General features: G+C 41.4%; 1 protein-coding gene across 1 annotated transcript in view; it reads left to right on the top strand.

The window, feature by feature from the left end:
• Positions 1 to 27,801, top strand: part of SEZ6L (seizure related 6 homolog like) — a 781,385-nt gene that overhangs the window by 670,375 nt on the left and 83,209 nt on the right. Inside the window, exons 9-12 of the mRNA XM_069759107.1 lie at positions 2,840 to 3,034; positions 8,807 to 8,945; positions 14,576 to 14,772; positions 24,960 to 25,154. Of these exons, the coding sequence (XP_069615208.1) occupies positions 2,840 to 3,034; positions 8,807 to 8,945; positions 14,576 to 14,772; positions 24,960 to 25,154 (726 nt within the window). The remainder of the gene's footprint in view (positions 1 to 2,839; positions 3,035 to 8,806; positions 8,946 to 14,575; positions 14,773 to 24,959; positions 25,155 to 27,801) is intronic.

Raw genomic sequence — 27,801 nt, 5'->3', positions numbered from 1 at the left:
GGACATTTGATTGAGGTCATCAAAAAGGAGAAATTTCTGATAAATGTCCTGTAAACTGTAACTGGCAATTCTTCACCAGATTAGTCATTACACTCAGAGGACACATTTTCATCCTGTGCTAGCAATCATTGATCCTTCTACTTGATGCTCTTGAGAAACATGTCTTTAAACAAAAATTATATTAAGACATTTTATAACCTTTTTTTGTTGAAACTAAATACACCTTTAAAATAGCTAATAGTTGGATGTAAGGTGCATAATAGAATTCAGTAATGAGATAAGTTGGATAAAAAGTAACAGTAAGTGTTATATTGATGACCGACATATACACTTGCAAATAATTGATTTTGTTTCCAACTTCTGCACACCAGATTTACTACCATGGATTAAAAGACTGCATAATATTGAACAAATTCAACATTAAACTTCATGGAAAAAGAAACTTGATGGTAGTAAAGGACCACTCCATTAATTATGTCCATTTCTCTACTTGCATATCAATCGTATTCAGAATTTTTAATCTTACATAAAGGATGCAGCAATTTATGATGTCTTTGGGGGATTCATGATTTTTGTTCATTCTAGTTACAGCCATTAAATGGTGCTAAGAAAAACGAGGAGACAAAAAACACTGAAACAAAATGGTAAATATATTTCAATATGAAAGTTCTAGGTTATGGAAGCAATGCAGTAATGCACTGCAAACCTTCAGGGAAATGTGTACTGCTCCATTATTTGTGGTTATTTCCAATTGGAGCATCATTAGACTGGGTTCAAACATGGTGGCTATGATGAACCAAGAAGCAGGCGGCAAAACTGCTTATGGCTTATTGGGAATTGTTACAGTTTGTCAGCAGCTATAGGTGAGGCAAATAAAACCATGTGCTTCTCCTGGACTTTCCCCCTATTCACAGCAGTTTATTATAAACCACGTGTGGTTTTGCCCCATGTTTCTCTTATACTTGGCATACTACCATGCCACGGCCACTATAGCTCACACTCAGGAAAAGTACGAAACTACTGTCGGTAATAATGATTTGTCCAGATAGCATGACAAATCAGAAATGTTCCTTCAAAGCATAACATAGCTTTCCATTTTCCTGCAAATAATCAGTCATTATACTGTGTAATAAAAGGTTCTGCAGTTTTCAATTCCTTTTTATTATTAGATGTTTGTTTGCTGTTTGTGCTTTCAGCTGAGAAGTGGATACAGCTGCACACATGAGCGCGGCACAACGCGGATTATTTGCCAAAATGTATCGGAATACAATGTTTGCTAAATGTATTAGTCCAAACAAGTGTCAACAAAATCAAGCGACATTATCAAACTTTTCTCTAAAACACAAGTTTACCATTTCGACACATTATGGCAAATGGCTGTATTGTATGAACAAATGTGCATTTGTAATATATTATTAAACCTGAGTATACAAAATTCTAAGCTTAAAGGGGTTATCTAGGACTATTTCATTTTTTTTTTTACTATGAGCCTAAAAACTAACAGGTAGTTGTTATCTAGGTGCCTGTTGTGCCTAGTGCCAATCTTGGCCGGCATGGAGCGGACTGCTCCTGCCAGTGATTTAATTACTTCCGATGATGTCATGTCGACAGAGCACCGACTTCTATTCTGCTCTGCTCTGTTGACGGGGCATCTTTGCTGCTGTCATGCTGATTGACAGCCTGATCCCCACTGCCCAACTGTGGGGAGCTGCTTGTCAATCAGCATGATGTAGGTAGTCATGCCACATCAAAAGAGCAGCCCTGAAGAAAAAAGGTTGGTCTTTTCATGCAGAGCAGCTGAATCGCAGGCAGGAGTGGTCTATGACTGCTATGAACCAGTGCCAGGTACAACAGGCAGGTAGTTGCCTCTGTAAGCAACTACCTGCCTGTTAGTTTTTAGGCCCATAGTAAAACAAAAAAAGTCCTGGACAACCCCTTTAACTAGAAGATGCTGACTACAGACAGGTTCTCTTGTCAACAAAAGATTCTCTTTGGTCCCCCAAAATATAGACTGGTGAGAATCCGGCCAGAGACCTGTCTCAAAATAGTCAGAACATAGAAATAGTCCCTGTCCGGCTCTTTAAATTTTGTTCATGTCTATGTTTGAGAGCAAAACAAGCCTATCTGTAATCATGCAGCCATTCTCTGTTCATGCTGCCTGTGGTTTGGGCAGCTTGAATCTGATGCCAGGTTCCTTTTTTTGTACTATTGTTGTATTGCTGAGCAGATGGCATGCATTAATCATAACCTTTAATATTACTGTACTTTAGATGTAATATCACTGGGTGTAATGCCTGCCATTATAATGTAATGAATGATCACAAGAATAATGGCAGAGTTAACACATGCTGACACTGGGCAATTTTTACCTAGAATATTAATAAATGGCAATGTATTTCTTCCATTCTGAGAGCAATCGGCGTTAATCTTCCAAACTCCTGCTGCTCATGTGAAGTATTAAAAATCTGATGAACATCGTTGTTACTAAGAACAATCTGAGCAAGTTATTGCCAGTGCCAGGACCTTCTTAAGAAGAGATTAAGGACCTCTTGTGGAGAGATGAAAAAATCAGGCTGTGATGTTATCACTGTTTAAGGGATTTGTAAAACCGGCTAAAAATATGTTTTATTATTAATATTTGTACAATAAAGGACAAAGTCCATTAAGTGTTAGTTCTATGGCAGCCAGTCTAATGATAAGAATGTGGTTTTCTACACTCCTGTAAGTGTCATGAGGCTAAAGAGAATGATCACTATGTTGCCCAGTCATTGTTGGTTACCTTCCATCATAATAAATGACAGTAATTATTTAGCTCTTTTTTTTCCATTCACTTTTTCAGCTTTTGAAAGAGGACACTGCTATGAACCATATATACAGAATGGTAACTTCACAACAACAGACCCGACATACAGTATGGGAACCGTGGTGGAGTTTACGTGTGACCCCGGTCATTCTCTGGAACAAGGACCAGCTATCATAGAGTGTATTAATATGAAGGACCCCTACTGGAATGATACAGAGCCCCTTTGTAGAGGTAAGATAGCCATTGCCAGTTGCACAAATTGTTTTTTTCAACAATAAGAGCAAAACTGTGCAATAAATTATTGTAATCCAGTCACGATATATGTACAGTAATCACTTAAAATTAACTCCATTATCTATTTCGCCATACAATGCATGTAAACTCAAAATAACGTTATGTAAAGAAAAGAATTACATATTATGACTGTATATAAGAAAAGGGCTAAACATTTCTGAAAGAATACCCTAATTTTCCAGAAATCACATGAGGAGGCTGATGCTAGACTGGCTGTATTATCCTATTTGAGAACAAATCTAGTTTCAGGATTATACAGCCTCATCCAATCTAAGAGTTCCGTGTAATATTTTATACAGATTTATTTATTTTATTTACCTAATGTATATAGCACCAATATATTCCACAGCACTTTACAGACATTATCATCACTGTCCCCATTGGGGATAAATAATAATAATAATAATCTTTATTTATATAGCTCCAACATATTCCGCAGCGCTTTATAGTTTAACAGTTTCAAACACAACAGTAATAAGTAACAACATTAACAAGATTTTGTGATTTTTAACTTAATTTTTGTTAGCAGAGCTTACATCTTAGAGGGACATTGCTAGAGAACTTTCTCTGATATTTCTGGAAATACATGTAAAACTTGGAGCTTCCGAGAATGTGTTGATGGTACAGAAAAGTAGCTACCACCCTGTGTCCTCAGGAAAAGTTCATAGCAAGCGTGTTTAATGTCCACACTCACAAAATGTACAGCACACGGCATCCTCCGGATCACAGCCGGGAAACAAGACAGTCCATAAATGTGTCTGGTTGCCGAGGGCGACTGCACCACCGTATCACGCTGGGGGGTGCCAGGAGTTCACTCTGCCGGCTCTATGTTAAATAACACAGGCTGAGCTTCTGCAGAGCCGACTGCTCTGCAAGTTGCAAACTCCAAACTGACACACCCAAACCCTATACTGCAGGGTTTTTAACAATCAACCCTTGGCCTTAGGTCACATGGAAAACCCAGCCGGAGGAAACGGACTAACCCCACTAGCTTCCTAATAATAAATCACATTTTTTTGGTGATTATACTATATAGTAAATCCCAAAACAAGTGGTACTTTGGAAATAAAATATCATTTATTAAACATAAGTTAAAACAAAATACAACATACAATAACAAAATTAGTAACAAAAAAGTGCAAAATCCACTAAAAAGAGGGACATAACTGCCATAGGACAACCATCAAATATTAATGACACTCCGGTGTAATTAAATACTAAAGGGGCTAGATACCACAAGAAAAGACCTACAAATGGATCTTAGTAAGAAACCATAGCCTATACTGGCCATATAATGTACTCATGTCTAAAATCAGACTATCCTATACTGTGGCAATTACGGCATATGGAGATGTATACAGAAGACCTTAATAGCCAAAGTGGTAGATGTAACGGTAAAGCTTCATAAAGCAAAACAGTAAAACATTACCAGAAGTGTTTGATGTGGTGGTACACGGCGTCCCTCTGCCCCAACGCGCGTTTCACTGACCGCTTCTTCAGGAGGCGTGTCTAGGCAGGGGGAGAGCCTGGTTTATATACACATGGAAGCCGCACTGATAGGAGGTAAGAGGACTGGAGGTGGACCCGGAATATAGTCATTTCCGTCTGCAGCGATATACCCTATGTTCCAATGCGTCTGCGCAGAGGTTTGTGTCAACATCAGAAAGAATCATAGCGCCTGCGTGGAAGTAAATAAGGAAAAAATAGCGGATCCATCCCGCAGTAAGGGCACAGCATCAACAACGCATGCGCAAAGGGCAACCACCATTAGATGATTACAGCGCATGTCCCGAATGCCGGAGATAGAAAAAAATGGCGATGACGTAAGGTAACCATGGCAATAAACCGCGGGGCTCCGATATGCAGCTGCGCCACCATTAGATGGCCACAGCGCATGCCCCGAACACCATACATAGAAAAAATGTCGGTGACGGGAGGTAACTAGCTTCCTGTAGTCCGTTTCAATAATAAAAGCCCATAATGGGTTTTCCTGAACAATGCCTTGGCCAAATAGCTTGACCAGGTCCACACTTACTTTTACTTTGCGTTATGACTCAAAGACATCCTGCTGTGAATACAAGGCAATCCAGCGGGTCTAATAGGACTCTGTCCGCATCCTGGGAGATATAAATTGACCATCGCATGTGATCCCCTCACTGCCTCACTATACAGTTATATGAAAAAGTTTGGGCACCCCTATTAATCTTAAGCTTAATGTTTTATAAAAATTGTTTTTTTTTTGCAACAGCTATTTCAGTTTCATATATCAAATAACTGTTGGACACAGTAATGTTTCTGCCTTGAAATGAGGTTTATTGTACTAACAGAAAATGTGCAATATGCATTCAAACAAAATTTGACAGGTGCATAAGTATGGGCACCCCACTAGAAAAGTGACATTAATATTTAGTAGATCCTCCTTTTGCAAAAATAACAGCCTCTAGTCACTTGTAGCTTTTAATGAGTTCCTGGATCCTGGATGAAGGTATTTTTGACCATTCCTCTTTACAAAACAATTCCAGTTCAGTTATGTTTGATGGTCGCCGAGCATGGACAGCCCTCTTCAAATGATCCCACAGATGTTCAATGATATTCAGGTCTGGGGACTGGGATGGCCATTCCAGAACAGTGTAATTGTTCCTCTGCATGAATGCCTGAGTAGATTTGGAGCGGTGTTTTGGATCATTGTCTTGCTGAAAGATCCATCCCCTGCGTAACTTCAACTTTGTCACTGATTCATGAACATTATTGTCAAGAATCTGCTGATACTGAGAGGAATCCATGCGTCCCTCAACTTTGACAAGATTCCCAGTGCCGGCATTGGCCACACAGCCCCAAAGCATGATGGAACCTCCACCAAATTGTACTGTGGGTAGCAGGTGTTTTTCTTGGAATGCTGTGTTTTTTGGCCGCCATGCATAACGCCTTTTTGTATGACCAAACAACTCAATCTTGGTTTCATCAGTCCACAGGACCTTCTTCCAAAAACAAAAAAAAAATTGGCTTCTCCAAATGTGCTTTTGCATAACTCAGCCGACTCTGTTTGTGGCGTGCTTGCAGAAACGGCTTCTTTCGCATCACTCTCCCATACAGCTTCTCCTTCTGCAAAGTGCGTTGTATAGTTGACCGATGCACAGTGACACCATCTGCAGCAAGTTGATGCTGCAGCTCTCTGGAGGTGGTCTGAGGATTGTCCTTGACTGATCTCACCATTCTTCTTCTCTGCCTTTCTGATGTTTTTCTTGGCCTGCCACTTCTGGCCTTAACAAGAACTGTACCTGTGTTCTTCCATTTCCTTACTATGTTCCTCACAGTGGAAATTGACAGGTTAAATCTCTGAGACAGCTTTTTGTATCCTTCCCCTGAACAACTATGTTGAATAATCTTTGTTTTCAGATCATTAGACAGTTGTTTTGAGGAGCCCATGATGCCACTCTTCAGAGCAGATTCAAACAGGAGAACAACTTGCAAGTGGCCACTTTAAGTAGCTTTTCTCATGATTGCATACACCTGGCTATGAAGTTCAAAGCTCAATGAGGTTAGAAAACCAAAAAAAGTGCTTTAGTAAATCAGTAAAAAGTAGGTAGGAGTATTTAAAACAAGAAAATGATAAGGGTGCCCATACTTATGCACCTCTCAAATTTTGTTTGAATGCAGATTGCACATTTTCTGTTAGTACAATAAACCTCATTTCAAGGCAGAAACATTACTGTGTCCAACAGTTATTAGATATATGAAACTGAAGTAGCTGTTGCAAAAAAAACTATTTTTTATAAAAAATTAAGCTTAAGATTAATAGGGGTGCCCAAACTTTTTCATATAACTGTATATATATATATATATATATATATATATATACAGTGGGGCAAAAAAGTATTTAGTCAGCCAGCAATAGTGCAAGTTCCACCACTTAAAAAGATGAGAGGCGTCTGTAATTTACATCATAGGTAGACCTCAACTATGGGAGACAAACTGAGAAAAAAAAATCCAGAAAATCACATTGTCTGTTTTTTTAACAATTTATTTGCATATTATGGTGGAAAATAAGTATTTGGTCAGAAACAAAATTTCATCTCAATACTTTGTAATATATCCTTTGTTGGCAATGAGAGAGGTCAAACGTTTTCTGTAAGTCTTCACAAGGTTGCCACACACTGTTGTTGATATGTTGGCCCATTCCTCCATGCAGATCTCCTCTAGAGCAGTGATGTTTTTGGCTTTTCTCTTGGCAACACGGACTTTCAACTCCCTCCAAAGGTTTTCTATAGGGTTGAGATCTGGAGACTGGTTAGGCCACTCCAGGACCTTGAAATGCTTCTTACGAAGCCACTCCTTCGTTGCCCTGGCGGTGTGCTTTGGATCATTGTCATGTTGAAAGACCCAGCCACGTTTCATCTTCAATGCCCTTGCTGATGGAAGGAGGTTTGCACTCAAAATCTCACGATACATGGCCCCATTCATTCTTTCATGTACCCGGATCAGTCGTCCTGGCCCCTTTGCAGAGAAACAGCCCCAAAGCATGATGTTTCCACCACCATGCTTTACAGTAGGTATGGTGTTTGATGGATGCAACTCAGTATTCTTTTTCCTCCAAACACGACAAGTTGTGTTTCTACCAAACAGTTCCAGTTTGGTTTCATCAGACCATAGGACATTCTCCCAAAACTCCTCTGGATCATCCAAATGCTCTCTAGCAAACTTCAGACAGGCCCGGACATGTACTGGCTTAAGCAGTGGGACACGTCTGGCACTGCAGGATCTGAGTCCATGGTGGCGTAGTGTGTTACTTATGGTAGGCCTTGTTACATTGGTCCCAGCTCTCTGCAGTACATTCACTATGTCCCCCCGCGTGGTTCTGGGATTTTTGCTCACCGTTCTTGTGATCATTCTGACCCCACGGGGTGGGATTTTGCGTGGAGCCCCAGATCGAGGGAGATTATCAGTGGTCTTGTATGTCTTCCATTTTCTAATTATTGCTCCCACTGTTGATTTCTTCGCTCCAAGCTGGTTGGCTATTGCAGATTCAGTCTTCCCAGCCTGGTGCAGGGCTACAATTTTGTTTCTGGTGTCCTTTGACAGCTCTTTGGTCTTCACCATAGTGGAGTCTGGAGTCAGACTGTTTGAGGGTGTGCACAGGTGTCTTTTTATACTGATAACAAGTTTAAACAGGTGCCATTACTACAGGTAATGAGTGGAGGAAAGAGGAGACTCTTAAAGAAGAAGTTACAGGTCTGTGAGAGCCAGAAATCTTGATTGTTTGTTTCTGACCAAATACTTATTTTCCACCATAATATGCAAATAAATTGTTAAAAAAACAGACATTGTGATTTTCTGGATTTTTTTTTCTCAGTTTGTCTCCCATAGTTGAGGTCTACCTATGATGTAAATTACAGACGCCTCTCATCTTTTTAAGTGGTGGAACTTGCACTATTGCTGACTGACTAAATACTTTTTTGCCCCACTGTATATATATATCAGCTTGTTTAAACTCAGGTTCAAAATCACCGTGCATTAACCAGGTCTCTTTATTCTTCACATCAGTGTTAATTAATAGAAAATGCCTTTAGCCTGAAGCTGGTTTTGCATTGATGATGAACTTCTGTTACTTGTAATAATGGTATAATTCACAATTGGGGGGCATTATCTCATATTCAGATCTGCATCCTTTTGATATTTATATAGCTTACTGTTATCCTTTTCTCTGCCCAGCAATGTGTGGTGGTGAGTTGTCTACCCCTGCCGGGGTTATATTGTCACCAAACTGGCCTGACTTATACACAGAGGGAGAAGACTGTATATGGCGAATCCATGTGGGAGACGACAGAAGAATATTCCTCGATATCCAGCTGTAAGTACTGAAATATACAGTTAAAACAAATGTGCCCCTTATGGATTTGCACCTTAATGATAACTATATCATAAACTGAACTATTGTAGCGATTGGCGCACCTTTCATTTGATGCTCCAATATTAATATAGTTTTAAAGTGCAATATTTTACAATACTGTTATATACGAAATGCTCAGCACGTACAACTACACAGGGACTGTTAAAGCATGGGGGCCACTATTACATTAAAATACCTTTTTATGTGTTTTAGACACATTTTGTGAGTCACACAACGTGGGTGCAACTTAAAGGAAAAGTGTGGCTTTCTGTTAAGTTTTGCGGGTCCTGAAAAGTGACACCATGCATCAGAACTGCACTAAAATGTTGGCACAAAGTAAACTAATAGGTGTGATAAACATAGATTAAACGGTATAAACATGCACCCTATTTATCAAACAGCAAAACAGGTATCTAAAGTTCATGCTGTCTTGTCTAAAAATTAGACATTATTAGGGAATCTTGTTATGCGATGTCAATAGTAATAGTAGCAGAATAAATAGTATAAGTGGCATGAGAACCAGTAGCTGTTAAACAGTATAATACACCGGTCAGAATTTGGTCTGCCAATTGCCATGAATTTCTATTTCCTTCCTGCAAAAATCAGCTGCTTTGAGTCAGTTAAAGGGAACCTGACAACTGGCACATGCACGCAATCCATGGGCAGCTTGTATCAGATGCTGGCAGTATGATTTCAGACTGGTATGTTTGATTCTGAAATTCTTCCGTTTCAGAGGAAAGCATAGTTTAATAGCCAACAGAGTCCTGGCCGCTTAGGAGTGTAGTCAGACAGGAGGTTCCCAGTATGGCTTTGCCCTGCCCACTCCCCTTGAGTAATAGGTTTCTCTATATACGTTCATGCAGGAATACATAGAATCATAGAATGTTAGAGTTGGAAGGGACCTCTGAGGTCACCACGTCCAACTCCCTGCTCAAAGCAGGATTCACTAAACAATTTCAGACATATGTCTGTCCAGCCTCTGTTTGAAGACTTCCATTGAAGGAGAATTCACCACCCCTTATGGCATCCTGTTCCACTCATTGATCACCCTCACTGTCAAAAAGTTTTTTCTAATATCTAATCTGTGTCTCCTCCCTTTCAGTTTAATTCCATTGCTTCTCGTGTTTCAATGTGCAAATGAGAATAATGATGATCCCTCTACACTGTTACAGCCCTTCAAATATTTGTAGACATCTATTAAGTCTCCTCTTAGTCTTCATTTTCGCAAGCTAAACATCCCCAGATCCTTTAAACGTTCCTTGCAGGACATAGTTTGCAGTCCACTCACCATCCTGGTAGCTCTTCTCTGAACTTCCTCCATCTGTCACTGCAGGGTTACAGGCAGGGAGAAGCCACTGAGGACCCACCTTTCCAACTATTCTCCCATGAGACTTGGTCCTCAATGGCTATTTTTCTTTGAACATCAAACATATATGGCTTGAAATCATATAACAACTGCCTGACACATGATGCCTGTGGGTCACGTGGCATACATCAGCTATGAGGTTCTCTTTAATTTGCATAATAAAAGGTATTATAATAATAACTTGCATAATAAAATAAATTCAGGTGGTTTAAGATGAACAAATAAAAGTTACAAATGGGAAACTTGATGAATCATGCAAATTCATCTAGTTTTTTGTTGATTGGGTCTACTTAGTGCCATGACCAGGATGAAAAAGGCTGAAGCCATTTTTAGGAAGCTAGTTAATAAATGGAGATATGATTGGTTGATTGGAATCCAGTAAATCCATTTCTTTAGTGGGAAGCACAGAATGTCTATCCTATTCACATAAACCAATTAAACCTGTCCGGAAGCCAAAGAATCTGTTACCGGGCTTAGTGCCGCTATTGTTTTAGGAAATACCAATCCAAGTTTCAATGACATTCATTCCTGTGGAGAAGGTTACACTTTGAAGTCCTGGCGTCTGTAGAAAAGCCATTTCTGGAACAGATACAAATTCCGTAGATACACATTTTACATTGTAGCAGTTAAAAAGGATAAGGTTATTTCCATAATAAACCCTCATCATTATTCCAGACCAAGCTATAGTCATGAATTTATTCAATGCTGGAAATATTTATCTTTCAACATATTAAATTATACTTTTATTTTTATTCCTGTCCTAGAATTTCGGAAATGAAAAAATAAATCTCCTGCTGAATTATAATGGAATAATTAACAATTATACAACTGTGCAAAAAAGCATAATAAACACATAGTCATATAAATAACGAAAAGCTGCTGCTCAGTGGATTTTTGAGTTTTATTTCTTTTTGTAAGATGTTATGATTAAAATGTTATTACTTTTGAGTTTCCAGAATTAAAGAATAGGCTGCTATATATAGAAAAGCTTTAAGGACTTGGAAGGTAATTTTATTATGCTAGTAATGAGTCCTTAATCTTTTCATATTCACAAGTTCATCAACCAACAGGGAATGTAAAGATTGCACTGTATACCACAAACGCAATGGCTTAAAGTGTCCTGAACGTCATTGATTGTGCTGACAAGTAAGCCGTTCAAAGCCACACAGGAGAAAGGTGAAGAATGGAACACAAGTGCCAGAATAATAAGACGTCATTCCTAAAACTCATACACCCAAAAAAGATTTACAAAGAAACTACAGAATATTTAATGCATAATTATTGTTTTTTTTTAAAGATGGTTGTTCAGCGCTTAGAGATAAAGGTATGACTGCTGGCCTCCGTTTCATTAAAATGTTGCCTTTAGCTAAATACATTCATTGGAAAAACTATGGTTTTACATTGCGAAATAGAAAAAAAATCTGTAGCCATAAAGAAGGTCTTAAAATACGGTCAGTACCATCTCAGCAAATGAGATGGATGGCCAAAATGCTGAGGCAGTGGGTGAAATATTAAGTACACCCCATGAATTAATAGCTTACACAAAGCCTTAAGAAGCTATAACTTGAAGTAATCATTTCTGTATGATATTATCAGTTGCTCACATCATTCTGGAGGAATATTGGTCCACTCTTCCTTACAACGTTGCTTGAAGGGAACCAGTCAGCAGGATTGTGGACAGTAACCTACAGACAGTGTCAGGTCGGCGCCGTTATACTGATTAAAATGACACTTTGGCTGATGAAATCCGTCTTGTGGTTGTTGTTTAATCTTTATTTTGACTTTTAAGTTGCTCGTGCTCATGGGCGGGCCTAGAGGTGGGGTCTGCACGTGGTGCTCCGCTTAGGTATTCATAATGCAGACTGCTGATAGGTCACAGGACCCTCAGTCACCAGCCCCCTAGTTTATGTAATGAATATATGTACATACTGAAGAAAAAAAAAAACCTTCTGCAGGCAGGTGCCACCCATGGTACCTGCACTGAAGCATAATCGCAAGGTTACTGTCCTAATAACAACTGTGCTTGATGTTACTTAGATATTACAAAAAAATAAATTTAAATGGCGCCCGACGCGTCTGTGCAGTAGCAGCTATCGGTGTGTATAGAGGTGATCCGATAGCTGCTACTACTCTTGGAGATAGCTGCATTACTCATCCCACCCATCGGTGCCCATGTCACCTGACCGCGGGTCGCCCATGGGTTGGCATGACAACCCGAGGTCTGCAGGAGGCCCCGGTGGTTGTCATTGTCGGATTGCTATGAGCGCCGCACAGCGGTCGGAGCTCATAGCAAGTGAGCATTTCTACTGCACACAAGCGATCTGATCAGCGCCTGTATGTAGCAGAGCCGATCAGACAACTGCAGCTTCTAGTCTCCCATGGATACTATGGAAGCATGCAAAAAGTTTAGAAAAATGTTTTTAAAAATATTTTAAAAATTAAAAAATATAAAAGTTCAAATCACCCCCTTTCGCCTCATTCAAAATAAAACTACTAAGAAAAAACAATACACATATTTGGTATTGCCACATTCAGAATCGTCCAATCTATCAAGCTATTAAAAGAATTAATCCAATCGGTAAACCGTGTAGTGAAAAATAAAGTCACATCGCCAGAATTACGTTTTTTTTGGTTGCCGCAACATTGCATTAAAATGCAATAACAGGTGATCAAAAGATCGTATCTGCACCAAAATGGTGTCATTAAGAACATCAGCTTGCCTTGCAAAAAATAAGCCCTCACTCAGCTATGAATCCCAAAAGATGGAGACACTACGGGTCTCAGAAAATGACGCCTTTTTATAACAGGCTTTGAATTATTTTTTCACCATTTAAATAAAAAACATCCAATATAAGTTTGGTGTCTATGAACTCATAATAACCTGGAGAATCGTAATGGCAGGTCAGTTTTAGCATTTGTTGAACATGGTAAAAAGAAATCCAAAAAACAGTTGTGGAATTGCACTTTTTGCAATTTCCCTGCATTTGGATTTTTTTTCCCGTTTTTGAGTACACGATATGGTAAAACCAATGGGGCTATTCAAAAGTACAACTCGTTCTGCAAAAATTGAGACCTCACATGGCCATAGTGATGAAAAAAATAAAAAAGTTATGGCTCTGGGAAGAAGGGGAGCAAAAAACATAAATGCAAAATGAAAAAGGGCTGCGGCGTGAAGGGGTTAAAGGGAATCTGTCATCACGGTTTTGCTACGATATCTCAGAGCATCATGATGTAGTGACAGAGACCCCGATTCTAGGTGCTGTGTCACTTACTAGGCTGCGTGTCGTATTTTATGAATGCTGAGCTCTGTATAGCCCCGCCCACACCGCTGATTGGCAGATTTCTATGTGCACTGTGCAGGGGCAGAAAGCTGCCGATCTGTGGTGGGGCGGGTTATATAAAGACTGAAGAATAGGAATGAAGACACGGCGGCACGTTTACTAGTTCTCTAGTGATGATCTCTTGCTGATAAAACAGTGAATTTATCAAAACTATAGCAAGCAACCCAGTAAGTGACACTTCAATGGAATTAGAGTCTCTGTCTCTACATTGTGTTGCTCTCATTTTAGATGGCAAAAACCTGATGACATATTCCCTTTAAGATAATTGACATTGGTGGGCATTGATTTGTGTCACAGCTCTCTTAAAGGTAACCTGTCATTTGGTTCGTTCTCATGAATCAGAACCTGATTGCACACTTGTAATCAGATAAGTAATTCTCTGAAACACTTAAGCGTTTGAAGAGTTTGAAGAGTTAGCTGGAAACCATAGGCAGAGACCTGACTGGTCCAGCACAACCCCCACCTGGCTTCTCCCCCTCATTGCTTCAATTGATTAATTGATCGATTCCTATGTACACACATGGGAGTCACCTGTCAATTACCTATAGCAATGCTGGAGAGGCCAGGCTAGTCATGTCTCTGACTATGGTCACTAGGGTGCTGGACCAACCAGACTTAGCTGCGGTCATGGAGTCATGGTCTGATTCATGCTGCCACCCATAAATCGAGTGATGGGTTCCTTTTACGGTGTTCTGTTGGGTTGAGGTCTAGAGTTTGAGCAGACCATTAGAACACTTTGGTTCTTCTATTTTCCAGCCATTCTAATGTAGATATATCTGGTGCGCTTGGGATAATTGTACTGTTCAATGTTGATAATAGGGCTGATCTACAAAAAAGGAAGTGTCTAGTAAATACTAATCCGATTTCTTTCCTTTGTGTTGCAGACTAAATTTGAGTAACAATGACATCCTAACTATTTATGATGGGGATGAAATTACCTCCAAGATTTTGGGACAGTATGTTGGAAGCACTGGTCCCCAGAAGCTCTACTCATCCTCTCCTGACCTCTCCATTCAGTTTCATTCAGACCCTGCCGGTATGATTTTTGGAAAGGGGCAAGGTTTTATCCTAAATTACATAGGTAAGTATTATTTTTTTGGGGACTATTGTGCTTTTTCTGAGGATATTATTTATTATTACATTTTATTTCAACATTATGCTGTTTCTAGCTACTGGGGTATATGGAGGACTATTGTGCTTTTTCTAAGGATATCATGCATTCAGTATTATATTTTATTTCAAAACTGATATTCCTGGTTTCTGCTATTTGTGACATACTGACATACAGGGGCTAAGGGAGATTTCATTTCTATTCTTAGCACCCAGCCAGGCTCCTAGTTATTCTTGCTGCTTTTTGAGATAGGATACTACTCTTTGTCAAAACAGCCCCATTATTTGGATAGATTGTGCCAATTTACTACTTGCTGAGCTTCAAAAAATGTAGTGTAACAGAATAGATAGAAAAAAGGGCTTTTAACCCATGGCTTATAGATGAGAGAAGGAAACATTGATGATGGATTTAATTTCAATATACATACACATATATCATACTTCTAATGAAATGAAATATACAGGTATATGTATATATATATTTTTCATTTTAATGGCTGTTAAGAAAATGGCACTTGGTGTATGTATGTATGTATATTGTGTGGATTTATGTATATATATACACACACAAACACCAAGTGCCTTATATATATTTTACTCACTTATTTAGCACTTTCCACAGTACTTTAAAGATATTGTCATCTCTGTGCCCGATGGGGCTCACAATCTAAATTCCCTATCAGTATGTCTTTGGAATGTGGGAGGAAACCGGTGTGCCCGGAGGAAACCCACGCAAACACAGAGAGAATATACAAACTCTTTGCAGATGTTGTCCTTCGTGGGTTTGAACCCAGGACTCCAGCGCTGCAAGGCTGCTGTGCTATCCACTGAGCCACCATTTATATGTTCATAATGTCTCAATAGTTTAACCCCTTAACGACCAGATGTATTTTTGTTTTGGGATTTTCGTTTTTTGCTCCTCTCCTTCCCAGAGTCTTAAGTTTTAAATTTTTGGGGTCAAAATAGACATGTAAGGGACTGTTTTTTGTGGAACGAGTTGTACTTTTGAATGACACCATTGGTTTTAGCATATCATATACTGGAAAAAGGGGAAAAAATCCAAATGCGGTGAAAGTGCAAAAAAAAGTGCAATCTCACAGTTGTTTTTGGGTTTAATTTTTTAACATGTTCATTAAATGCTAAAACTGACCTGCCATTTGGATTCTCCAGATCATTACAAGTTCACAGACACCAAACATGTGGTGAAAAAAAATTCAAAGTTTGCTAAAAAAATTGCCCCTTTTTTCCAATGCTCATAGCATCTCCATTTTTCATGATCTCGGGTGGGGTGAGGGCTTATTTTTTGCATGCCGAGCTGATGTTTCTAATTATACAATTTTTGATTGCCCGTTACGGCCACAAAAAAACGTAATTCTGGCGTTTTGACTTTTTTTCTCATTACGCCATTTAGCAATTGGATTAGTTCTTTTTTTATACTAATAGATCAGTCGATTGTGAATGCGGCAGTATCAAATATGTGGATATTTAATTTTTTTATCTTGAGTGGAGCAAAAGGGGGGTGATTTGAACTTTTTATTTTTTTATAATTTTTAACCCCTTAATGACAGCCAATACTGTTAGGTGTCGAGTTTCCGCCCTCACACAGGGGGAATCTTGAACCATGTCCACTGCAGTCTCCCATTCTTCTCCAGCCGCAGTTGAGCCTGCTCAGCAGAGACATCAGTCCCAGTGTCTGGATCAAGCTGATACTGTGCGACTGGTTACTGCTGCCTTTCCAGGCTCTGCCTTAGTAGCCAGCACTGATCAGCAGCGAGCAGTTCTTTCTGGGCCTAAGTCCTGCTTTTCCCATACTGACCATACCCACGGGACGACCTCCCATTGGAGGTCGGGGGTCACAATGCTAAGGTCCTGTTGCACCTCCTATTGGACCATCTGGAAGGTCCCGTAGCACTACTGCTATAAAAGGTTCGCATGGCCGCTCGGCCATGCGCTAGTGTATACTTGAAAACGTGTGTGTGTAGATGTGTGAAAGTCGTTCTTTAATCATCCCCCTTCCTAGTGTTGTTGTTTGCTCGCGTATGGTGAATGTTTGCTATCTAGCACCCGACAGTGCCATCTGCACAATAAGCACACGTTACAGTGCCTTTGCAGTGCCCGCTTATACGTCACTCTGCACAATCAGTGCGGTTTCCTGACAGCTTGTCAGTGTAGAGTGGGAATTCTCGCTTGGACTCAGCATCTGATTCAGGGCGTCCTCAGGCGCGGGCTCAAAAGCCACCGAGGGTCAGAGCAGGTCCAATCACCAGCTTAGTGGGGGTGATTCATAGGGATCCCACTAGTGTCTTTCAGCTGCATCCTGTGACTACTAACAGGGTGCAGCATATTTGTGGCGACTCTGTGAAGCAACAGAGTTCACTTCTATTCACACTGGGTGAGGTCTAACCCACGTGTGAGCAAGCGTCCGTCCGCCGTTACTCAGCAGCAGGTGTCATCTCTGCACGGTGGAACCCGGACTGCGAACGCACCTCATATTCCCTAGTACTATTATTTGGTGCATTCCACCAGTCCTAACATTACACTAGCGCCAGGGTCTGACTAGTAATGGCAGACGCACAGCGATTACAACGGTACATCCAGCAGCTGGAGGGTAGGTTGGCGGCTCTTGAGCACACAACCTCGGCTGTGGATATTACCGCAGTCGCTGTTCAGGCAGCTAGCGCGGCTGCAGCCAGTCTGTCCACTGCCACCCCTGCTCCGACATTATCTCATCTCCCGTTACCGGACAAGTTTGCTGGAGACAGTAAGCTGTGTCGGGGATTCGTGAGCCAGTGCACTATACAGCTTGAGCTCCTGGCTGCATGTTTTCCCATAGAACGGGCTAAAGTGGGATTTATTATATCCCTTCTGTCGGGCAGGGTGTTGGAGTGGGCAAAGCCGCTGTGGGAGCATGGCGATCATATGGTACAGAGTACTCCCAGGTTCCTGGACACTCTGAAACAGATCTTTATGGGACCTCGTGTCACCCATGATTAGGCGCTTCAACTGTTGACATTGACATGGGATTCGTCCTTGGTCAGCTATTTTGCCGTCCACTTACAGACATTAGAATCTGAGCTGGAGTGGCCGGATAAAATCCTGATTCCAGTGTTTTGGAGATGATTGGCTGACCATATAAAAGACGCCTTGGCCACTAAGGAGATTCCCGTTACACTGGAGGAGTTAATAACTTTATCCACTCGCATAGACTTCCGTTTTAATGAGCGAAGGTTGGAGTGAGCCCAGTGTAGACAGATGTTTTGTTGGCGCCTACCTTCACCAAACCTCTGGAGTCACCTGTCCAGGAGTCCGAGCCCTATGAGGCCATGGAGGCATCCCGAGCAGGTCCTAAGTCTTGGGCTGCTCAAACACCCATGGTCTGTAGTGTCTGCCAGTAGTCGGAACCTTATTCCAAGAATTGTCCACAGCGGCAGGGAAACGACCGCGTCTAGTAACTGTAGGAGGAGGTTTACTAGACACAGTGGCGTTTTCCTCCAAATTGTCCTTCAAGGGGACAATTACTTTTGGCCCTTCCACTTTTACGGTTGAGCTTTGTGTGGATTCTGGGGTGGAGGGAAATTTCATGTCTTCTTCCTTCGCCCAACGGCACGCAATACCCCTGGTTATGCTAGCCAAGCCAGTGACCGTAAGAGTGGTGAATGGGTCAGCACTACCTTCACAGATCACACATTAGACTATCCCCTTTTCTTTAACCATGTATAAATCTCATCAGGAAATTATCTCTCTTCTCATCATTCCCGAGGGAATAGATGAGACTCTTCTAGGGATACCTTGGTTGTGTTACCACTCCCCACATATTGAGTGATCCTCTGGGAGAATTCTGGGATGGAGTAAATCCTGTGAAGGTAGATGTCAGAGGGAGTGTGTTCAGGTTGCCACTACGGAGATATCCACAGATCTTAGTTCTCTTCCCCAACACTACTGATCCTATGCAGACGTTTTCTCCAAGAAAGCTGCGGAGACTCTTCTGCCTGACCGCCCTTATGACTGTCCTATTGCCCTCTTGCCAGGGCCAGAGCCTCCTCAGGGATGTGTCTATCCCATGTCTCTCCTGGAGACGGAGGCATTGTCACTGTACATCCAGGAGAATCTGGCAAGCGGCTTCATTAGGAAGTCAGTGTCACCTGCGGGGGCGAGGTTCTTCATGCAGAGCGGAGAATTACGTCCATGTATAGACAACAGGGGTCTTAATGCCATTACTGTTAAGAATAAGTACCCTCTTCCCCTGATATCTGAGCTCTTCGATAGGCTCTGGGGAGCTGAGGTATTTACTAAGCTAGATCTGCGGGGTGCCTACAACCTGATTCGCATCCGTAATGGGGACGAGTGGAAGATGGCCTTTAATACCAGAGATGGGCACTATGAATATCTGGTGATGCCCTTTGGGCTCTGTAATGCCCCAGCTGTCTTCCAAGACTTTGTAAATGACATCTTCCAGGATATGCTTTCCACCTCAGTGGTGGTCTATCTGGATGATATTCTCATCTTCTCTCCAGATATTGATTCCCATCAGAAAGATGTTTGCAGAGTTTTCGATCTCCTACGGGCAAACTCCCTCTACGCCAATTTGGAGAAGTGTGTTTTGAGCAGGAGTCCTTGCCTTTCCTTGGTTATATCATCTCAGCCCAGAGATTATCTATGGATCCTGCCAAGCTGCAAGCAGTGATGGACTGGCAGGAACCCCATTCTCTCAAGGTGGTACAGCGCTTTATGGGGTTCATTAATTATTATCATCAGTTCATCCCCCACTTCTCAACTTTGGTAGCTCCCTTGGTAGCCCTCACCAAGAAGGGAGCAAATCCCAAATTGTGGTCAGAGGAGGTCTCCAAAGCCTTCTTATCTGTTAAGTCCCACTTTGCTAGCGCTCCCTTTCTGCATCATCCCGAAGTAGATAAGCCTTTTATTATTGAGGTGGATGCCTCATCTGTCGGACAGCCCAGCGGCTGAATTCTCGTCATGCCAGATGGTCCCTGTTCTTCTCCCGGTTCCACTTCACCCTTCATTTCCTATCTGGCGAGAAGAACATTTGCGCTGATGCTCTCTCCTGCTCCATGGTGTCATCAGAGGAGGAGGAGGAGCCTTGGCTAATTGTTCCCTCTGGGAGTCTGAGAACTGTGGCTTCGGTGTCGCTAGAGTCTGTGCCTCCGGGCAAGACTTTTGTTTCATCTAATTTGCAACTGGAGGTTTTCTCTTGGGCTCACACGTCCAGGGTGGGTGGACATTTTGGGATCAAAAGGACATCTGAGCTTCTGGCAAGGATGTACTGGTGGCCGCATATGGCCCGTGACGTTAGAGACTATATTCAGGCGTGCACCTCCTGCGCCAAGAATAGGTCTCCTCGACAATGGCCTGCTGGGTTACTCTACCCCCTGATGGGCCCTGGGAGATGGTCAGGATGAACTTTGTGGTAGGCTTACCCAAGTCCCGTGGCTGCACCGTTATTTGGGTAGTTACCGACCATTTCTCTAAAATGGTGCATTTGGTGCCTCTCCCACGGTTACCTTCTGCACGAGCCTTGGTGGCGTTGTTTGTCAAACATGTCTTCTGTTTACACGGTATGCCTGACAACATTGTCAGTGACCGGGGTCCCCAGTTTGCGTCTCGGTTCTGGAGAGAGCTTTGTCGCCTACTTAGTATTGAGCTGAATCTCTCTTCAGCGTACCATTCTGAGAGGAATGGGTTGGTAGAGAGGGCCAACCAGACCCTGGTCACATATCTATGATATTTTGTCTCAGCCAGGCAGGATGACTGGGCATCCCTTCTACCTTGGGCAGAGTTTGCCTTGAACAACGCTGTAGCTGACTGCACTGGCAGACCCCATTCCTCCTTAATTACAGCCAGTATCTACGGGTTCCTGTGCCCATGCCCGTGTCTGCTGCTGACTCTAGAGTGGCAGATTGGGCAATGGAAGCACAGGACATCTGGGACCATACAAATGATGCTATCTGGGCTTCCAAGGAGAGAATGAGGGTCTCTGCCGATCCACATCGGCATCCCATTCCGACCTTTGCTCCTGGCGACTTAGTGTGGCTCTCCGCCCGCAATATCAGGCTGCAAGTTGAGTCCACTAAGTTTGCGCCTCGCTACTTAGGGCCTTTCAAGGTTCTGGAACAGGTTAACCCTACGGTCTATTGTCTGGCTCTTCCTCCACACCTGGGTATTACCGACGCCTTTCATGTGTCCCTCTTAAAGCCCGTTCACATGTCCCGGTTTTCTGAGTCATCTGCCGGGACATTGGGTTCGTCCCCGGACGATTATGAGGTGAATGCTATCTTGGGGTGCAAGGTGGTACGTGGAAAAAAGTTCTATCTGGTGGAATGGAAGGGTCATGGCCCAGAGGACAGAACCTAGGAGCCAGTGGAGCACATTCGGGCTCCACTGCTCATTGCAGCCTTTGAACGTAGCGATGCCCAGGGGGGGCCCTAGGGGGGTAATGTTAGGTGTCGAGTTCCTGCCTCCACACAGGGGGAATCTCGAACCATGTCTGCTGCGGTCTCCCATTCTTCTCCAGCCGCAGTGGAGCCTGCTAAGCGAAGACGTCGGTCCCAATGTCTGGCTCAAGCTGATACTGTGCAACTGGTAACTGCTGCCTTTCCAGGCTCTGCCTTTGTAGCCAGCACTGATCAGCAGCAAGCAGGTCTTTCTGGGACTAAGTCCTGCTTTTGCTATACTGAGCATACCCACGGGATGACCTCCCATTGGAGGTCGGTGGTCACATGCTCAGGTCCTGTTGCACCTCCTATTGGACCATCTGGAAGGTCCCGTAGCACTACTGCTATAAAAGGTTTGCATGGCCGCTCGCCCATGCGCTAGTGTATACTTGAAAACGTGTGTGTGTAGATGTGTGAAAGTCGCTCTTTAATCATCCCCCTTCCTAGTGTTGCTGTTTGCTCGCGTATGGTGGATGTATGCTATCGAGAGCCCGACATTGCCATCTGCACACTAAGCACACATTACAGTACCTTTGCATTGCCTGCTTATACGGCACCGTGTGCAATCAGTGCGCTTTCCTGACAGCTTGTCAGTGTAGGATGGGACTCAGCATCTGACTCAGGGTATCCTCAGGCGCGGGCTCAAAAGCCACTAAGGGTCAGAGTGGGCCAATCACCAGCTTAGTGAGGGTGATTCATAGGGATCCCACTAGTGTCTTCCAGCTGCACCCTGTGACTGCTAACAGGGCGCAGCATATTTGTGACAACTCTGTGAAGCAACAGAGTTCGCTTCTATTCACACTGGGTGAGGTCTAACCCACGTGTGAGCAAGCGTCCATCTGCCATTACTCAGCAGCAGGTGTCATCTCTGCACGGTGGACCCCAGACTGCGAACGCACCTCATATTCCCTATTACTATTATTTGGTGACCTGAGATATTAGAGAATAGCCTCCCCATACAGGTGACAATCCAGGAGCTCTCGGCTGTACACTATAGCTGACAACTTGCTACATCAGCCACGATCAGAGTTTGCACCGTCCAAATCTGTTTAACCCCTTAGATGCTGCTGTCAATAGTGACTACTTCATTATAAATGGTTAACAGAGTGTGCGGGCTTCCTCTTTATCCCAATTGGTGCTCTCAGATCATGATTGTGTGCTCCTGATGTTTGCCATGGCAATTCATGACCCAATAGCGGCCTTAGAGTCTGATGGCTGTTGTAACCTGTTCAGAAGTTAGAGGCATATAGGTGGTAAAAATACACACTTTCATTTCTGTCATGACACTTTGCATTAATTCCTGAAAAGCACCTGAAGGGTTAATAAACTACCTGACTGCAGTTTTCAATATGTAAGGGGGTGCTCTTTATAAAATGGTATCACTTTTGGGGGTTTCCCAATATATGTGACCCATAAAGTCACTTCAAACATGGATAAGTCCTTAAAAATAAATTTTGGAAATTTCCTTGAAAAAATGAAAAATTATTGCTACATTTTTAAACCTCCTAAAATGCTAACAAAATAAAAGAATATTTTATAAATGGTGCTGATGTAAAACCGACGTGTGGGAAATGTTATTTATTAATGTTTTGCTATCGGATGACTATCTGGATTAAAGGGATAATCATTCAAAGTTTGAAAATTGCTAATTTTTTTAACATATTTCTCAAATTTCTGATATTTTTTTATAAATAAAAACAAAACATATCAACCTAAATTTACCATTATCATAAAGTATAATGAGTCATGAAAAAACAGTCTCAAAATCACAGGGTTTTGTTGAAGTGTTCCAGAGTTATTACCACATGAATTGACACTGGTCAGATTTCAAAAATTTGGCTCCGTCACTAAGGGGTTAAAAAAATTTTTTTTACTTTTTGCATGCTTCAATAGTTTCCATGGGAGACTAAAAGCTGCAGTTGTCCGATCTGCTCTGCTACATACAGATATCATAGATCAAAATAAGAAAAGATGATCATAAGGCCATTATTTGATGATAAAACGACAAATATTTATTGAAAAATATCAGGCTAAAACCCCTTGAGAAAGGAGTCCGAAACGCGCGTCGGGGTGGACGCGCTGCTGCAAGTGCTAGCGGCATACCTACCATGGTCCTTCTAAGGTAATTACTGGAGTACTTTTTGAACATGGTTTCTTAGAAGGACAATACCCGTTGGGGTAGTATATAGTCGTGGGTGGGCTGAATATGACACAGGTGTGGATAGTGCATTAGCCATATGAGGATTTTGGATTCCTGGTCAATTTATGAGATATGGTGTAACTATACAGATTACTAGCTGGTCTAATGCTTTTTCCTGTGTATTATTTATTTATATATAAAATATTTATTATCAGCCAATCATTTTGATAGATTTATACATACTAGTTGTGTGTCACCCACAGCTGTGCGTCGATTATGGGTGATTGTGATGAGTGGGAGGTTTGTCTCTCTTTATGTACACCTTGGTAATATGGTTTTAACCTGATGTTTTTCAATAAATATTTGTCGTTTTATCATCTAATAATGGCCTTATGATCATCTTTTCTTATTTTGATCTATGTGGTAGTTGGTGATAGTCTTTATAAGTCCTATTGATTTCATGGTATATATGAAATTCATATAATTGGTGCTATATAATTGTGAGAAATCTGATTTGTTTACCATGTTTTTTGTCATATTTATCTGTATATCTGCTACATACAGGCGATGATCAGATCATCTCTATGTAGCAGAAATGCTCTCTTGCTCTGAGCTCATAACAATCTGCCTATGACAACCATAGAGGTCTGCTGGAGACCGCTAGTTGTTATTCCAACCCATTTGTGACCTGTGATCAAGTGACGGGGTCACCGATGGGCAAGATTTCCGGCTCGCTTCTTGAAGCACGAGTTAAATGCAGCTGTCAGAGATTAGTTAACAGCCGAGGGTGAATCTCGATTGCAGGCACATGTCAGCTGTGTATTAGCTGACATGTGCCCGGAAAGGTGCCTGGCGGCCTCGACCAATCAGCGACGCAGGATTTCCAGGACAGACAGCCAAACCCTTAGACAATTATATATATATAGATAGGGATTTTCATACAAAGCTGCATGATCCAGTCATCAGCCCATGTGTTTAAGTGCAATAGTCAAGTATCAAGTGCAGTTATCATGTGTATGGAGGTTGTGGAGACAGATGAATAGTAGGGTGCAGATTCAGAGTAATATTTGGAAGGAGGGAACAGGGCAAAGTTAGTTTACAGAGTAGTTGATGTGGTAGGCTTGTTTGAAGAGATGGGTTTTCAAAGCGCGCTTGAATAGGTCGGGGCTAGGTATCAGTCTGATCGTCTGGGGAAGTGCATTCCAGAGAGCTGGTGCAGCACGAGAAAAGTCTTGGAGACGGAGGTGTGAGGTTCGGATTACAGGGGATGTTAGTCTGAGGTCATTTGTAGAACGGAGGGCACGTGTAGGGAGATAGACAGAGATGAGAGAGGAGATACATATAAGAGAGGAGATATAGTCATACAGTATAACTACATTACAGAGCCAGCCATGTAACCCTTCAACAAATACTAGCAAAATGTCCTTAAATTACTGCCAATCCACTTGTTGCATTTTCCCTGGGTACGAGTTGTAATTAGACTAATTATTAGAATATTTTCCTATATAAATATACATCGATCAACTAGATATCGCAAAAACCACCAATATTTTTTTCCATATATTTTAGAAGTGTCAAGAAATGATTCATGTTCAGATCTTCCTGAAATTCAGAATGGATGGAAAACAACATCTCACACAGATCTTGTCAGAGGAGCAAAAATTACTTACCAGTGTGACCCCGGATATGATATTGTGGGAAGTGAAACCTTAACCTGCCAGTGGGACCTGAGCTGGAGCAGTGACCCACCATTTTGTGAAAAAAGTAAGACACAAACAGTTTTATTACTCCATTCTAGATTATTCCATGGCCTTCTTGAATCTTCTGCAATTGATATTCATCTTAAGACATCAAATTTGTTTCCTTGGAATTATCGTATTCAAAATACAATCGCTGTTGTGTTTGTCTTCAGCTTGTTCGTACATTTGTAAAGGTGATCGAAGGGGGTTCAAATAATTCTAAGAATATGAATGTGACAATATATGAACTGGAAGATAGGTAGGAGATGGGAAGAAGTATTGATGCACCAAAAATGTTATTAACTGCATTTGGAAGCAAAACATGAAACAATTATAGTTGTACCCAATGTGCAACGAAACACTGCACTCAACATTACATTTAAAGAGGATCTGTGACTTGAGTTAAATGCCTGGTAAAAAAAAATCCCAGAGCAACATGATGTTTCTACTACTCATTTTCATTTTGTGCTGCATCATTTAATTGCAGAGATATGCATATTTGTTGCTTTTGCACCGCAGTATGAGCAATCTCTGCTTGCAGTCCAACTGGGCATTTTCCAGAGCCTTCTCTGGGGCAGTGCACTTTCACCTCTCCCTCCGAGAAACTACTAATCACAGCTCAACATTGTCTAACATTGTTAGACTGCTGAAACATCTGCTTAGCCATGATTGGCAGCATCTTGAAAGGATAGGTAAAAGCACATACTTCCGGAGAGGACTCTGAAGAAACGCCCAGTTGAACTCCACACAGAAATCACACATACTATGCTCCAAAGGCAATAAATGTAAATATCTCTGCAATAGAGTGATGCAATGCAAGAAAGAAAAAAAAAACAGCAGAATGAGGGATGATCGGGTATTTGTACAAGGTATTTAACTCAAAATTTTTGATTGAATGTCAGGTAGTCTTTAAAACAGTGATAAGAGGCTTTTTATTAAGATCCACAAATATAGTGTTAAAGATTGAGCGTTAAGTGTCCATTAGTACCACTATACTAACTAATCCGGAAAATAAGGAATTTAAATGAATCTGCCATCATATTATTCTGCACTAGAGCAGTAGATTATTGGGACACTTTTGCTTTCTAAAATAGTCAAATTGGCCCAATAACATGTTGATTTTGGCTAGTTGGAGCTTTCATGTAGTATATAGAACACATAGTTTAAGAGTCTGGTGTATTTATGATCGATGTGGGTCTCCTAACCCGAACTAATAGCCTCCTAGGCATATATGGTTAATAGGTTAGGTCAAGAGACTTGCAGACCTCGTCCACGTAGACATGTCACACCTTTGTGTAAAAGTACTCTTACACTGCTCTGCTGTATTCTCTGATCATACCTATCAGCCATGGCTCAATATTTTTGTGCTCTTTTAGGAAATAGGAAAGTGATCCTGGCATCATACCAGGTTGCCCTTACATAGGACAGCATGGTCTATTGACCCATGCAGATGTAAAGAATGTTTCACGCTGAATGACTTTACCAGGTTAATACCATGCATGTAAGATAATTTTTGAGCAATGTTTGATCTTAATGGACCTATGTCATTAAATTTAACAATTATGAAATTATGAAATGAAGCCAGAATTCTGGTGAATATAGCTTAGTTAATCGGCCTCACTGTTTTCCATATTGTTGAGTTAGGGTGATGCTGTGTTAGTATACTTGTACCTAGAAGTAGGACACAATGTAATGCCATAATCATGGCTCCACCCATGAGGTCCTGTGCTGCCATGCCACTCGTAATGCAGCGATATGCCAGCTAGGAACATAATGTATGGTGAGCAGTTGACTTCCTCCTAGTGCATCAAATGATAGATCTACTCATACATACAATTAAAAAAAGGGTTGCTATTTTTATATATAGAAAGTGATGCCCAAAACAAAAAATCTTAAGTGCACCCAAAGCCTTCACTTTTTATAGAATGACACTTGTCGAGCGCTTTTGGAATGAAAACTCTCATTCGAAAAATCTCTGGCGTGTTCGAAATGGTGATTATCATTGATGTTTCCTGGAAAAACCTATCCTTATATTTTGTTCTTATAATTGTTATACCGAGAGTCCTTTGGGATGAAAAAGTAATGGAAACCCAACTATGAAATTACAAAATTAAATGATGAGAGATGTCAGAAAAAGTGTAAAATAAGAGAAATGAATGGGTCTTGGAGGAAATAATTAACAGTTTGTGAGGATGGCGAATTCACGGGTTGGAAGTCACCAAATGCTATGTGGGCGGTGGAGTGTTACATAACTCATATTCATTATCCATCTATTATTCACACTGGCGGTATTATTACTGGTTAATTATTGATATTATTGTTAAAAGGGTTCCTGTTGCAAAGGAAAATCTGGTAAATGGAAAAACTGCAGAGCAGAGCACTGTATGCATGAGGTGAATACATTTATTATTCTAGATGCACAGCCTGTAACAGCTACTGAACAATGAAAAATTCATTTACAACATTTCATTCATTAATTGACTGCATTACACATATGTCATGCTTTTATTCTTAATCATTCATCCTGGAGCACAATTTTACAGAACGCATCCAAGATATAACCAAAAGGTCAGGGTCAAAATAATAATAATAAAAATTATTTTGTATTTTCTATACATTAATGGGGCCTCGGTATGGGGTGCAGCAGCAGGCACATGGAAATAGTAATCATA

This window comes from Ranitomeya imitator, chromosome 1 (assembly GCF_032444005.1).
Source record: "Ranitomeya imitator isolate aRanImi1 chromosome 1, aRanImi1.pri, whole genome shotgun sequence".
Classification (NCBI taxonomy): domain Eukaryota; kingdom Metazoa; phylum Chordata; class Amphibia; order Anura; family Dendrobatidae; genus Ranitomeya; species Ranitomeya imitator.
This window is presented reverse-complemented; position numbering and strand designations above follow the sequence as displayed.